This window comes from Orcinus orca, chromosome 3 (genome assembly GCF_937001465.1).
Source record: "Orcinus orca chromosome 3, mOrcOrc1.1, whole genome shotgun sequence".
In the NCBI taxonomy this organism is placed as follows: domain Eukaryota; kingdom Metazoa; phylum Chordata; class Mammalia; order Artiodactyla; family Delphinidae; genus Orcinus; species Orcinus orca.
The window spans coordinates 127,553,266-127,568,660 of NC_064561.1; the positions used below are offsets into that span (position 1 = coordinate 127,553,266).

The 15,395-nt window shown below is 43.9% G+C and overlaps 1 protein-coding gene across 12 annotated transcripts in view; it reads right to left on the reverse strand.

The window, feature by feature from the left end:
* ARHGEF28 (Rho guanine nucleotide exchange factor 28) overlaps positions 1-15,395 on the reverse strand; it is a 308,933-nt gene that overhangs the window by 143,457 nt on the left and 150,081 nt on the right. For all 12 annotated transcript variants that reach the window (XR_004483772.2, XM_049707682.1, XM_033430011.1 and 9 more), the window contains 2 exons: positions 4,809-4,861; positions 4,181-4,241 (listed from right to left, as the gene is read on the reverse strand). Coding sequence is in view for 11 of the 12 variants with exons in the window: in XM_049707682.1 (XP_049563639.1) it covers positions 4,181-4,241; positions 4,809-4,861 (114 nt within the window). In the remaining variant the exon portion in view is untranslated. The remainder of the gene's footprint in view (positions 1-4,180; positions 4,242-4,808; positions 4,862-15,395) is intronic.

Genomic DNA, 15,395 nt, shown 5'->3' on the forward strand with positions numbered 1-15,395 from the left:
AAGGAAGTGACCCAGGGCATTAACCAATAACTGGGATTCGAGCCTCAGCATGTACTGACAATTGGGCCACTCTGTAAAATCAACAATACATATTATAAAAAGGAGGGTTTTGTTTTGTTTTCCTGGTCGATAAACACTTGTGGAAAGAATCTATGACATTTTCCCTTCTTCATACAAAAGTAATCATAGAAAAATGTACAGCATCATTTTAAGCTACCTTCTAAAATGAAGCTTACTTGTGGCATATAATGTTACGTGAATAAAGCAGGACATAGAATTCTATTGTTTACATGAACACAACTATGATCACGTAAACACACCAAAATTTAATAGTCGCTGCTTTGGGGGTGGCAGAACGATAGGGCTGTTTTTCTATTCTAAAATTTCTAATTTTTCTACTGTGAGCATTTATTACTTCTGTAATTACAAAAGACAAAATTAATTTATTTTTTCTAAGCGTAACAATATGACGTTTAGAACCTCCGGCACTTGCATCAAGCTCTCTCTCCGCCAGCCAAAGAGCAGATACGGCACCACTTCCGGCCCAGCACTTCACGGTACCGAGACTTCACAGGCAGGAGGAGGATGCCAGCCGATTCCACCACCACTGCCCCTAGGGTCTCTACCTCCCTACCACCTTCTCCCACGGGGAAAGTTAAACGTGCTCCGAGCTCTTGTCGTAACACGTCGGTTTTACCAATCCTTCATTTTTCCATCCAAATGGTCATACAATACACAGCTTGAGCCAGTAAAGTTCAAGTCATCTTCAGTCCAGTGCAGGCAGCGGCTGATAAATGACTGCAGGAAAGTCAGTTTCAATATGAGTGTCACTAAATCTGGGCTGTCCCGTACAACCTCACTCACACTTGAATATCACTTGCTGAGGGAGCAGGAGTGTCACCCTCCAGGGGCTTCTGTAACCCACCTGAGACACTGGCACTCTTGTTTCACAGTCCTCAGGCACACACTTAACTTTTAACTGGAAATCTGAATTTCTAATCAGGCACATGGCTTTATTTTTTCAGATTCAACCTTTCAAAAGAAGAGTGTGCAAGACAGCAACTAACCAAGCCATTTCTGGCTTTGCCAATCCAGCGATGGCTTATGCATCTTTGTTTGCAGTTGGTATTCCAACGGGGCAGCCAAAGCTCACCCTCTCCACTGTATTTCCCAGAGGTTGTCCACGTTTCCCGCTAGATGTCCGCATCACTTCTCCCTGGTACAACAGTCACAGCTGCCCACTGTTGCGCTTCTATTCCTTAATCATATTGAGCCCCATATCCTTGAGCCAAATGGACCCTTCCTTCCTTTTAATTTCCATATTGACCCATTTCATTTACCTTCTCTTCTACCCTTTTCTCCAAATGCTTTGCCCTCTCCCCACACCCTACCTGACCAGAATGTGAAGGCACTGCACGCTGAGGAGTCTCACTCTTCACTGTGGCAGCGACAGAATCGGACCCCAGCGCTCAACTCATACTCTCCCCTTTGAGCAAAAGGCCAAGCCCTCACAGTTACCCACAGAGAGCGGGGCCCTCACTTCTGGACTCACCATAAATGTAATCTTACTATCACTACGCACTACTGTGGTGGTTCGGGGGCGCCAGCTTGGATGAGGTTACCAGCTGTTACACACTGGAGACTTTATTCTTCCAATCAGTAGTCATTTTCAGTGTATAAACTAATGGTGAGCTGGTTCCTGATGCTCATGGGCCAACGACAGCAATACAAAGGGAGCTTACGCTGGTGCTTCCCTGTCCAGTGCCAAAAATAAAGTTCAAAGGCAGTTAGTTCCTCAGTCACACTGGTCACACGTCACATGCTATATAGACATATGTGGCTACCTGGCTATATCTGAATAGCGCGGATACAGAACATGCCCGTCATCACAGAAAGTTCCACTGGAACGGCGCTGATGTCGTTTATGAGATCGCACTAAACTCACGTCACACCATTTTGAATAACACAAATCAGCAAAGACATATACCTCAATGCCACGTTTATCAGCACTTCCTTAGAGACCAAGCAGAATATAAGCACGTATAAAGTAGAACGGTTTAGAAGCGGCCACGGGGAAAAGCCATTTCCGGTTCCAGACGCCAGCTTACCACCTAATTCTATTATGTTCTTTGCATAAAATCAGGTGACCTTTTCTAATCCACCAAGTTTAAATGAACAACAAAGCCAATGTTCGCACAAGGGATAACCATTCATAGACCTTCTCATAAATCACCGGATTAATGTCATACACGCTCGTCTCTCTCAAATTCTTTATCACATCCCTCCTCAGACACGACATTACTGACAAAACACCCCGATTAGGTCAGGCTACTGCAATGTCCGTAACATGTGCCTTCTTACCCAGCAAGGATACCGGTTTGAGAACGGAGTGAATTTTTGAAGCCTAACATGAAAATAATCCTGCTATCTAATACTTCTAACAGCCAGCACTCCTCCCCCACCAGCAACCTGTCTCGGTAAACATTCTTCAAAGCGAACATTCCTGGGAGCATGATGCAATCTGGAGATGAGACATCCTGCATGCGTGAGCGGCAGTCGAGCTCTGGGCTTCAACAGCCCGCGACACTCATCCACGTGGGCACGATTGCTTTCATTTCTCCTTCCTCTTCCCCTCTTCTGGAAGTAAATCATTACTCTTACCTTCTATAGCAGAAATATTAAAGGTGTGCACAAAGCCCAGTATGATCTAGTTTCTATTCCAATTTCAGTAGCACCTCACACAAGGAGAGCCAGAAAGCACCTCTGGCTTGTGGCCAAACTACAAGCAGCACAGCCAACCGATGCTGAGGGTGCTTCCTCCTCACCCTGCTTTATTCTTGTAACTGCTTTGTTGCATGCCTGCACTCCCCAGGGAGCCCCCTGCACCGCCAGGCTCCGCAGGCCACCCACCTTCGCTACTCAGTTCACCCAGGGAGCTGTCTTGCTTTTCCCTGATTTCACATCAGCCCAAGCACTTGGTCACTGCCATAGCCACCACCACACCCCTGCCACTCCCAAGACTGCTCTGCCCAGGCACCTTCCAGGTGTGTGAGCTGCTGCAGCTTCACTGAGCCTGAAGAAACCAACTGGGCAATCTCTGGATTACCTGCTTCCCACTTATCAGCCCCAGACCATCCAAGTGCCCGGACGAGGCATCTGCTGATAGCCTAGCCTGTGCGTGTCCTCAAACCCCCAAGAGCTTCATCAGGCTCTAACTCAAAGGTTAAGTCTGGAGCCCTGATTAGCCCTGAAGAATTAGAAAATGCCCGAGGAGGAGATTTGGGGAGGTGCCCCTTGGGGAGTGGTGAATTACAATGCTTGTGAGCAGACAAGAATTCCCAGGGCCAAGGGGAGAAATACTTTCCCCTTGCCAAGGGAGCTCCTGGTTCCTTTGAAGGGACACCCACATCAGATCCATGCCCCAAGATAAGCGTCTGGTCTTTTCCTGAGGCCAGGGGATAAGATCACAGGCTCAGCTCCAAGGGCCCCCCCCAACCGGGTATCAAAATAGGATAGCGGTAGGGCTTCCCTGGTGGCGCAGTGGTTGAGAGTCCGCCTGCCGATGCAGGGGACACGGGTTCGTGCCCCGGTCCGGGAAGATCCCACATGCCGCGGAGCGGCTGGGCCCGTGAGCCATGGCCGCTGAGCCTGCGCGTCCGGAGCCTGTGCTCCGCAACAGGAGAGGCCACAACAGTGAGGCCCACGTACCACAAAAAAAAAAAAAAAAAAAAAAAAAATAGGATAGCGGTAAACTTGGGGATTCTGAGGCCAGGCAGGATGAAGTTATGAGTCTCAACTGCCCCATTTACCCTCTACCAGTGGGCTCAGTCGCCATCACCTGAAACGGAAGCTGGTAGTGCCAACCTCATAGGAATAACAAGGTAACATATGACAAGCCCCGAGCCAACATCTGACTCAGAGTAAAACTGTCTAGAAAAGCTTGGATTGCTTTCTTTGTTTTGTTTTGTTTTTTAGAGTGTAAATGGAGATTGAATGCCTGAAGTCATAGTATTATAACTGATGCTGCAAAAAAAATTTACCTGGGTGGGTTTTAAGAAATAGACAAGGCCCCCAGGAAGGAAGATTTTATTTCTAAGTAGATTTTCTTCTTGTCGCCTGCATACCTGGGTCTGTGATACCCCCATATGCATGCTGGGGGGAGCAATATTTTGGAACATACCCAAATATAGACTGTCCTGGTCTTCATGTTCATTCAGTTGAACCACTGGGCTTTTCACACGCTGGAAAAGATAAAGTCAGGTGGCTTTTTTACAAGTTACTTACTTGATAACAGTAATGTTTATTTTTGCAAATGAAAAAACAACCTAAGAAAACATCAGTAAAGACATGTTACATGTGTCACCACACATAAACAGAAAACTAGTCTTGTACGTAATATTAAGAGCTAGAAATAAGGGAAGAATCTGTCCCAAGCTGATGCATGCCTAAAAGCTATCCATAGGTTATTTTATATTCAGAGAATATCTCCCAAGTTCATTCCTGCAATGGCATTGTTGGCAAACATCTGTAGATATCATCTTCAAGTACGAATTTTTGGAAAAGGTATACAGTCATCTTGCATATACAACTACGACCCAGAAAGACAGCTAGGTTTGCTCATTAAGAGCAGAGATCTAAAATTCGATAAAGGAAGCAATTTCAAGTTATTCTGAATGTGCCCTGGGACATATCCCTGAGGGGTTTTTTTGCTTTGGGTTTTTTATCCTATGTTTATTACTGCTAGGTCTTCACTTCTACTTCAACTCTGGAGAGAAGCACAAAGATGAAAATGGGCAGGGAATCATTACCTTTACATTCTCCTCTCCAGGCGATGATCTGCTGGACACCGAATTCTTAATCTCTGCAAAAGGAATAATTCTTATCAGGATCTGCTGATAGGAATTTCCATTAAAAAAAAAAAAGGAAGAAGAATAAAAAGGAAAATAAAAAAAGAAACTAGATGACAAATGCAAATGAGTTGCTCAGAGCCGTCTGTGTGGAGCTAGGTTTTAGATTAGGCTTCTTAAAAATCAACTCTCTGAAGAGCAGAATATCTGATAACCTGACAGCCCACGCTCTGGTATTATTTGTGTGGACCAAGATGTAAACAAGTCCAGGAGCTCTCACAGGAAATCCTGAGGAAGACAATGATTGTTAAATAAACAAATGCCCCTGATTCAGAAGGAAGGCTGTGCACTGACCGAAGCCTCTTCAAAACAGCACAGATTCTAAAGACGTGACTCGTACCCACCTGAGGAAATCTCACGTCTCCTTCCTCAAGTGCCACCGATTTCATGTTTCAAAAGAGCCTAATTCATTCTAGATGAGGTTTGGTTTTCTCTTGCCCATTGTTTAATGTCAAGAACATCAGCACACCCCTTGGGCTGGGACCTCAGACAGTGCCAGGCTCTGCACTAACCAGCCCCATGCACACCGGCGGCCTTCGCTCTGAATAGAGGCTTTCCTGGAAGCATCAGTGGTCATGATGTTCTGGGATGAACAGAAGGTCCACTTAAGGTGTGCTTTTTCTCTGTGTCTTGATTGATTGGTTTTCTTCCCAAATACTCAGTTGCCCGTAAACAAGAGCCACCATTATTGAAATAACCACCCAAAGTAGGTTTGGGCCTAAGGAAAACAGAAGTGTTGGGCGCTCCTAACAAGGGCAGCTGGATGGAAATCTTCACCCTGAATTTGTATTAATATACAACACTGTGGGCCCAGGCCCTCTTCTCGACCCCTCAGCTTCCCTGCCCCCCAGGCCCAGCTGGATGCCAGTTCTGGGGAGCCCCTTAGTTTCCCCACCAGGTCCATTAACTAGGCATTCCCTCCCACACTTTGCCACTCCTGTTAATTTCAGTCACGTGAGGCCTCAAACCTCCAAGTGGATTTATTCAAGCCCTTCTTACTGCCTGGCAACAATGCCAGTTTCCATCCATGTTTCTGCTTAGAAAAAGTATAAGGTTTTCGTTTAGGTGGCTTTCCATGATGAATCTTAACAAGGTAAGGATGGAGCAGAGAAGTCAACAGACACAAAGTCATGATGTATTTTTTTTTTAATCTGCATAACAATAACTTTGAATTTGCTTTATATCAAGCAAGTTAGTAAGATATCTGCCCTCCACAACAGTATATTGCTCTTGAATTCATAATGCATATTAGCTTCTATGATAAAAATGAAAGGGTAATAGCCTCAATTTCATGTGGTCATGTCAACTGACCTCTACAGGGAGTAAGGACAAGGCTGTAGCTGACACCCAGCCTGGGCAGCCTGTGCTCCTCAGCAACCCCACCTACCTTTACATGCACACCCCACAAAAGGCCTCCAGGTGGCAGCAGAGTACCATCTGCAGAACAAGAGGGCCCGCGATGGGAATGTCAAAATGAGACACCTTCACCCTTCAAAAGCCTGCTGTTTAAGCACCGAAGTCCAAAACACTATATTAAGAGAAAGTTTTCGTTCTACTGCACAGATGCAGAAAACTGATGTGAAGCACCTACTATAGTGTTTACCATATGGGAGCACAGCAGGTCTTCTGTTTTAAAATACATATACCCAAATCCTAAAAACTGGGTGAAGGAGGGTAACTAGAACTAAAGTTTCAACAGACACATCTGCATAGACAGCAAGAGAGTCACACACATTTTTACTGCCCGTCACTGGATATTCCTTTAGAGACATTGCAGACCATATGCTTTTAAATGATAACAATTCTGCATTTCTAAAGAATTCTGTACCTACAACACTGATGCAGAATAATAATACACATTTTATTCAAGACTGCTGATGAAGAAGTCAGGTGATCCACCTGTAACAGCAAAGGATGTGTTCACCCAGTAATATGTTCAGAGTCCCCTCCAGTGGTATGTTCAGATTCCAGCTCCCTACCCCTCTCAAAAGGCTAGTCTTCATACACTGCCAGTCTACATTTTCCTTACAGTCTAATGCAATTTTGTTCAACATTCAAACAAATACTACAAACTATGTTAAAATAGACGTCTTTATAAAACGTATAATCATTTTTAAAACAACTTTCAAGGTTATAAAACTATCTCAAAATCATTAAAAATATTTGCGGGACTTCCCTGGCAGCGCAGTGGTTAAGAATCCGCCTGCCAATGTAGGGGACACAGGTTCGAGCCCTGGTCCGGGAAGATCCCACATGCCGCGGAGCAACTAAGCCCGTGCGCCACAACTATTGAGCCTGAGCTCTAGAGTCCACGAGCCACAACTACTGAAGCCCGTGTGCCTAGAGCCCGTGCTCCGCAACAAGAGAAGCTATCACAGTGAGAAGCCTGTGCACCGCAACGAAGAGTAGACCCCGCTCACCGCAACTGGAGAAAGCCTGCGCACAGCAACGAAGACCCAATGCAGCCAAAAAAATTAAAAAAATAAATTTAAAAAAAATTTGTGACAGGATAATCACGTATCTTTAATTAATCTAGGATGATACAGAACTATATCTTAGAGCTTTTAAAGAATTTGGCACTCCTTCCACCAGAGTTTAATTAAATTGCTCCAGGAGAGTTTCTGCTAAATGACGAGGATCCTTTTACACTCACCCACTGCACCACCAACTGCACAGTGCAATCAAACCACTCATTGCTATAGCAACCTTCAGCAGATAATGATATCAGTAACCCCAAGCTATTCTGTTTTAAAGACCTATTAATCTCCCTTTCAAGGCCTACCCAGAAGGAAGGACCTCCACCTCCTAAATCAGATTTGCCAAACATCATAAACATGTTTTTTATTGCCATACTATAATGGATCAAGAAATAATCTCTAATATTCATGTTCACCAGGGACACTGCACTAGCAAACAGCATAAGATCAATACCAGTGTCTTGTTAGGAAACAGATTAGCCTAATAGAGCTCAACTCTGGGCACAAGTCATACCATCTCCTTTTGAGAAATGGGACCATGGAGGCTGGACTTAAGCAAAGACAAAGCTTACATGGAAAATACAGGGTGCTCAGTATTCTTCAGCTACAATTTGCTGTGTCATCTGACTCCTCCCCCAGGAAGGAGGCAAAAAGGATCTCGATCAGAGCCAGCCAGACAACTACTGCTGCTTCACCCCGACCCTCAGGTTCAGCTCTCCACGATCAAGTCCCCAACTGGGTTAGACATGCAGGGCAGCATCAAAAGCACAAAAGAAAACACGGGTCATGCTCTCAGCTTGCTCTGTCTGCCCCACAAATGCCCAAAGGGACTCATAGGGTAGTTCACAGTCTTTGAATGAATCCTCTTCTCCCAATAGACTATTAGCTCTGGGAAGGCTGGGTCCAAATCAATTTAAGCCCAACACCTGTATCTCCAGGGCCAAGCAGGGTGCCTAGCATATTACAGATGCTGAATAAATGTTTCTCTCCTCCATGTAGATCTGATGGCCCAAAATAACCAATGAGATGCAACAGATCATTAGGGACAAGAAAGGGAAAGTTGTTTACTTTATTAAATTACTAATTCAAATATTCCAATACCGGTGCTATTTCATCACAGCTTCTGAACTGTCAGCTGGATGAGACAGATGAATGTTTTTCCCCTGGCTTCCTCCCACCCCTTCAGCTCTGCAAGCCCAAAAGTCACCCTTTCCTCTCTAGTTACGCATTGGAGTTTCACTAAGGACTTCACTTCACGAGTCACCTTAATATTTTACCCTAGTGTGCATGTCTGATTCATAACTGCTAGAGAATTAAAATGGCAAAGGGAAAAAATTTGAAAAACCATCTACCGCTCTCAATTCACAGGCTATTATAAGACTCTGATCTTCTGTTTCAGTATCTCAATTACTCCCTTTTTTTTTTTCTTCTAAAGGTGGGAGTACTAATCCCACCTTTACTAATGCCAACTGATAGCTGTTGGCATTCCCAGTATAAATATGGACTGGGAGAAACAATGAGGCACTTATCAATAGGAATATCAACATGAGCCCTGTTAGTCCATGAGTCCCAACATTCCATATAATTTAACAAGCTCAACCGGGCCCCCAGTGATCCAAGCCCCCAGGATCAGCAGTCAGGGAGAGGATGCCAAGGCGAGAGAAGACCTCAAGCAACTCAAAACGTGCTCTTTTACAATATAATTTTTACATTTCTACTCTGAATTCTTTCAGAAAAAAATTAAGACATCTTTTTTGAAATACGTAGTGGTTTTTTTTAATTCAAATTATTCGTGACACTTTTTTGAGTCACAAAAGTAATTCAGAAAACTTGAAAGGGACTGAGGAAAAAAATCCATAAATCCACCATTAATGGTTTAGTATATTCCCTTCACACATATACACATATATATTTGCATTTGTATATGTATATATATGTATGTATATACATATATGCATGTATATACATGTATATATATGTATGTATACATATATATAAGAGCTTTGAGGTATAATTCAATACCATACTATTCATCTATTTAAAGTATACAATTCAGTGATTTTTAATATACTCAGAGCTGTGCAATCATCACCACAACCAGTTTTAGAACATTTTCATCACCCCAACAAGAAACCCCATACCCATTTGTACTCGCTACCCATTTCTCCCCGACCACCACTGCTCCCACCCCAGCCCTAAGCAACCACTAATCTACTTTCTGTCTTAATGGATCCCATTTTGGATACTTCACATAAATGGAATTATACAATATGTGGTCTTTTGTAACTGGCTTCTTTCACAAGGCATGTTGTCAAGGTCCATTTGTGTTATAATGTGTCTGTATCTCATTCCTTTTTATGGCCAAATACTACTCCGTTGTATGGATACATCACATTTTGTATATCCATTCCTCAGCTGATGGACTTTTTGGATTGTTTCCATTTGGGGCAGTTATGAATAATGCTGCTTTGAGCATTTGTGTGTAAGTTTAAGGAGATCTGTGTTTTTATTTCTCTTGAGTATGTATCTAGGAGTGTCATCACTAGGTCATATGGTAACTCTATGTTTAATATGCTTTTATAATATAGATTTTTTACATCTAGAGTGTGCACTCTCTCCCACCCTCCCCACCCCCCATCCCCATAAGATCTCAAACAGTCAAAAATTAAGTCATGGAGTAAAATAAAAGATATCATCCTCAGCCCCAAAATTCGGTGGCAACTATCAACTAAGCAGAAGCTCTAAATCATTATACTTCAAACTGAGGTCAGGACAGAATTTTCCTAATTTACTCAACTGCTTGAATAAAATGAGGCAAAGTCATCTTTCAACAATATAAACAAGATTCAATTTTCTCTTTGGAATACTTTCATGTCCCTAAGATTTCACACTTAGAGTCTATTTCAATTCAGGGGGAAAAACTCCTTAAATATACCTTCAACTTATAAGTTTATTTCAACTGTATTAGACTCCTCAGTTGATATGCTTAGTAAATGCTTGTCCTTCCTCCTAACCTGCTGATCGGACCCAGCTGGAGCAAAGTAGCCATAGCAGATGGGAGCAGAATCCCTTGTATCTAGGTGAATTCTGAGGAATCTGAGATTCTTTCCAGCTCAAACTAGGATTCTTTAATTCTGTGATGAACTGGGGGAGGCAAGGTGGAGAATTTTTCTTTATATGAAAATACTAATATATTATAACAATATACAAAATGAGCATCATATCAGCTTGAGATCTTATTTTGGCGTTTTAAGGACGAAACTCATTGTCTTCTGTAGGCAGGAGGAGAACATGGACTGGCAAAGTCAGTCTCTAAAAGAAACAGAGAGAAGACTGAGCCTCTCTGTCAAATGAAAGCAGCACAGGTGACTTCCTGGGACTAGGAAGTACATTCTACGAGTATGGAGTGTAACTGTCTTGCAAATGCCCAGGTACCTAGCTTCTAGGCAGCAACACTGACCAAGCCCTTGGATGGATATTCCACAATGAGGCTAAGATAAGAGCTGTGTATCCAGCTGAGTAATCACCCCTGCAGAACAGCCTCCTTAATTGCTGTCCTAAATCCCCAACACCTCAGCCACCCTGGTTAAAGGACCTGCATCTTGATAAGACATTGGAACCGTATTCAACAGTTCTAAAAAGACATTGGGCCACAGTATTCAAAACGAAAAATCTTGGAAAGGAAATTTTGCATGGATAAAAGACTTCTTGGTTTTCCCAATAATATCTCACAGGAGATATTCAAATAAGGAGAATCCATCATATGATATCACTCATATGTGGAATCTAAAAAAAGGGTACACATGAACTTATCTACAAAAGAGAGATAGAGTTACAGATGTAGAAAACAAACTTACGGCTACCAGAGGGAAAGGGGAGAGGGATAAACTGGGAGATTGGGATGGACATATACACTCTACTATACATAAAACGGATAACTAATAAGAACCTACTGAATGGCACAGGGAACTCTACTCAATACTCTGTAATGGCATATATGGGAAAAGAATCTAAAAAAGAGTGGAGATATATAGATATATAAAACTGATTCACTTTGCTGTACACCTGAAACTAACACAACATTGTAAATCAACTAGACACCAATAAAAATTTTTTAAAAAAGGAGAATCCACCACACAACTCCCTCTTCCCATTTCACTCACGTAGAGCACACAGAGAAGAGCCGTACCCCCGTCTAAGGAATGTTCAAGCAGAAAATCTGCTCACCTGGTCACCACGAGGTGAAGAGCTGTGTCCTGATATCCCAGCACACACATGATCACCACTAAGTCCGCTCTAGCCACGTGCTATAACTTGCATTCATCACAAGACAGTGTTGGCTAAGCGTCCACAGTCAGATACTGATCAAGGTGCCCCACCTGTATTTTCTCATTTAAACCTTATTTTGAAGGAAGTATGAAATGACACTCCCACTCCACCATTTTCCACAAAAGGAAACACAGCTGAGTAACTTGCATCCTGTTCAGAAGCCAGTTCATGGCAGAGCTGAGGTTTTTAGCAGAGTCTGCTTGTTGCTGATGTGTCATCAAGACCTGTCCCTGCATGTGGGTCACAGTCTCCCATCGTAAGGGCTTTATGAGACAGATCGGTCACATGGAGGAGAGCTCGTTTCAAGGCAATGATTCCAATTTTGCACTTTTCCATCACACAAAAGCTGGAGAGAACTCTAGAGCAGCAGCCCAAAGACTAAGTAGGAAAACAGTCTGTTAGAGAAGGGTGGTGGGTATCTACAGTGCGGTGGGCAACCATTTACCCACCTGAGTTCGGACTGCCTGGGCAAGCTGTGTCACCTCACACAAGTTATGTGACCTCTCTCTGCTGCCACCTCCTTGTGCACAAAATGGGGAGAGTTGATTCCTGACTCCCAGAAATGTCCCTCTCTCCATGGCCACTGGGACGTGTGCTCCCTGAGTGTGCAAACTTGGCTCGGTTCCCAGCTGCGTCCCCAGCGCCTCGAGCAGTGTTCGTCACTCCACAAAGGCGTGAGTGAAATTCAATGGAAGGAAACTCCATGAGATGAGGGCTTTTTTCCCTTTGCCTTTTTGGTTACTGCTTCATCACCAGTGCTGAGAACCGTACCTGGCAGAGAGTGGGTGCTCAGAAAAGACTTACTGAATGGGTAAGTCAATGGGCCTGTAGGGCTCACGTCCGCCTGCCTAGAGCGGGCCTTGCGTTTGGACCCATGGCCTCTCGCACAGGATGGGGAGGAGGAAGCGCCTCTGAGCCCACTGGGAGCGGCTGCCTCAGCCCTGAAGGAGATGATTTTGCCCTCTTCCTTTGCGACTGGCACTCATGTTCCAATCCCTACTCCTCATGTCCTCGTTGAATGAGAACGTGGAAGATAAGTAATGGGGAGAAGTGAACACAGTAAAGGACTCGTCACATAAAAGTCGAGACAGCAAATTACACAGGGTTTTTTAAAAACTCCAAAATAATGAAAGAAAATGGATTCATACAGTGAGTGGTCAACAGTATTGCAATGGTTGCCTGTCTTATGGCCCCATAGACTCTAGGCAGGCAGCAGCCTCCTGAAAAACATCAAAAAGTACAGCGGGGGGCCCCGGTCTGGGGGGATCCCACATGCCGCGGAGCGGCTGGGCCCGTGAGCCATGGCCGCTGAGCCTGCGCGTCCGGAGCCTGTGCTCCGCAACGGGAGAGGCCACAGCAGTGAGAGGCCCGCGTACCACAAAAAAAAAAAAAAAAAAAAAAAGTACAGTGGGCTGTGTGGCGAGGCATGGGTGATCTCAGTACTCAAGATGACCATGAGTAGTTTTAAAAATGCCTCCCTAGCTCCCTCCCAGTGTGAGCATCATGTACTAATAGATGGAGAGAACCCACATGATCGTGAAAAAGGAGGACATAAGCTTAAAAGAAAGGGCAGGATCAGGGGAGATGAGGAAGAGCAACATTTCCAAAGCACCTTCCACAGACCATTTTCATGAGACGCTGAGAGCTAAGAAAAAGGGATTCTCCCATGATCAAGTTAGAGAACTGTGAGGTTAAACAAGAAACACAGGTTTCTTGACTGCAAGACTTAACTAGAACCTACAAAACGTTAAACGTATTCTCAGTTTCCAACAGGGGGGTTTCATATATAGCATTTTCTACGTATTTGGACAAAGAATACTTATTTTTCAGAGCATCTTCCAAGGTTGGTGTTCGGTACAATGCTCTTTAGGAACTCCAAGAGTAGGAGATCAAATAACGACAAAGGCGGCAAGGGACAAAACGGAGTCAGTTGGTGGATCAATACATACTCATAATTAGCTTATTCATCTGAACACAGTGAAAATGAGGTGACCTTTGGGCCATATAATTCATTTGGAATAACATCCCATCATTCTGGGAGGACAATTACAATCATGAAATTATGGAAACATAATTGGTTCAGAGACAATAATAAAACCATTTATCACACCACCAGAGACAAAATAAATTTCCAAGCTAAAGGTATTATAATCTTTTAATCAATGGCAGCTACAGATACACACTTAAAAGTCCCCTTTCTACCCACTGCCCCAGGAGGCAGAACATTATCTATTAAGAATCTTCTGTGAGATCTCAAAGGGAAAGTTTGCTTTGGGGGTTAAAGGGAAAAAAAAAACAAACAACCAAGCTCTTACACTCAAAATGTTTTGTTCTTCCAGCTGAGTCACCTGCAGGCTTATGAATGAACAAAAGCTAATTGAATGTTTTCACTTTAGGTGAATACTGCCCTCTGCTGGAATGTGCACACAGTTTCTAACATGTCCTCCAAACATATACAGATAAAAGCACGGTCTACAAGGTCTGTAAAATATACACGTTAATTATTTGGTGTTAGAGAACTTGAGTTTCTGTCCAAATTCTTTTGCTTATTGGTTGAGTGACTTCAGTCCAGCTGGCAGCCAGGTGTATTAACTTGCCTGCCCCCCTGAGCCCATCAAACTCAACCTGTCTAAAACTGAGTAGGTATTTTGTCATGATCCTGCTTCCTGTAAGGCCTGTCCCACCAGGAGTGGAAGAATCACCCTTCTCCCTTGCCACTGACATCCTACGCCTTCAGGACAGTATCCATCGGTCCCTCTGTCTCCAATCTCATTATACTGCTATGGTGCAGGCTGTCCTCTGTATTACTCTCAGCAGCCCCTGGCTCCTCCAACCTATTCTTCACACTCTCACAGAGTGACCTTTCTAAATAACAACCTGATCTAATTTGCTTAAAACAGTTCCCAGAGCTGTCAAGGTGGAGTTCCAGTTCCTTGCCTTGTGTACAAGCCCTGCTGATCTGCCTCTCTTTCAGGCCTATGTTCCTGGCATCATATACACACCCCTATACTCCAGGACCACAAAACAACTTGCATCTCCCCCAACGCATCATCTGGTTAGGGCTCTGTATTGCATATAGTCCCATTGTCTAGAATTCCCTTCCCTCCCTTAGATCACAGCTCCAGGGTCACCTCCACCAAGAAGCTTTCCCTGACCACCATCACACACCACAGAGTTCTCACAGTATTACTTGCCTATGACTCCTATAGCACTTATACTGTGCTGGGACAGCTTGTTTTTCTGCACTAGTCCCAAACTGTCAGTCCCTTGAGGGCAAGAACTTAGAATTTCAGCATTTGTTTAGACCTCACTTTGTTCTAAGTCAGTTTGGAGGTGGATTACAAGGGAAGAAAAATGTATACGATGATAGAGTAAAAATCAGGAGTTGATTTAAAAAAAAAAAAGGAAAAGCAAGAGTGAAGCCTTAAGAAATAAGGGTAATATCAAAACGCGGTCAGCAGTACCCTACAAATTTGCAACTGGCAGGCCAGAAACTTAGCACCAGGTTTACCAGCCAACTAGAAGCAAGAAACCTGATCAGTTACTGTCAGAGTAGTAAAAGCCAAGCCCAATGCTCAGGAGATGACAGCGCTCGTGACATGAGCCCGGAGTTTTCTCCCACGGGTCTGCAGGAGAAAGTGTGAAACTCACCACCACCTCCTTGGGCAGGTACGGCAAGCTG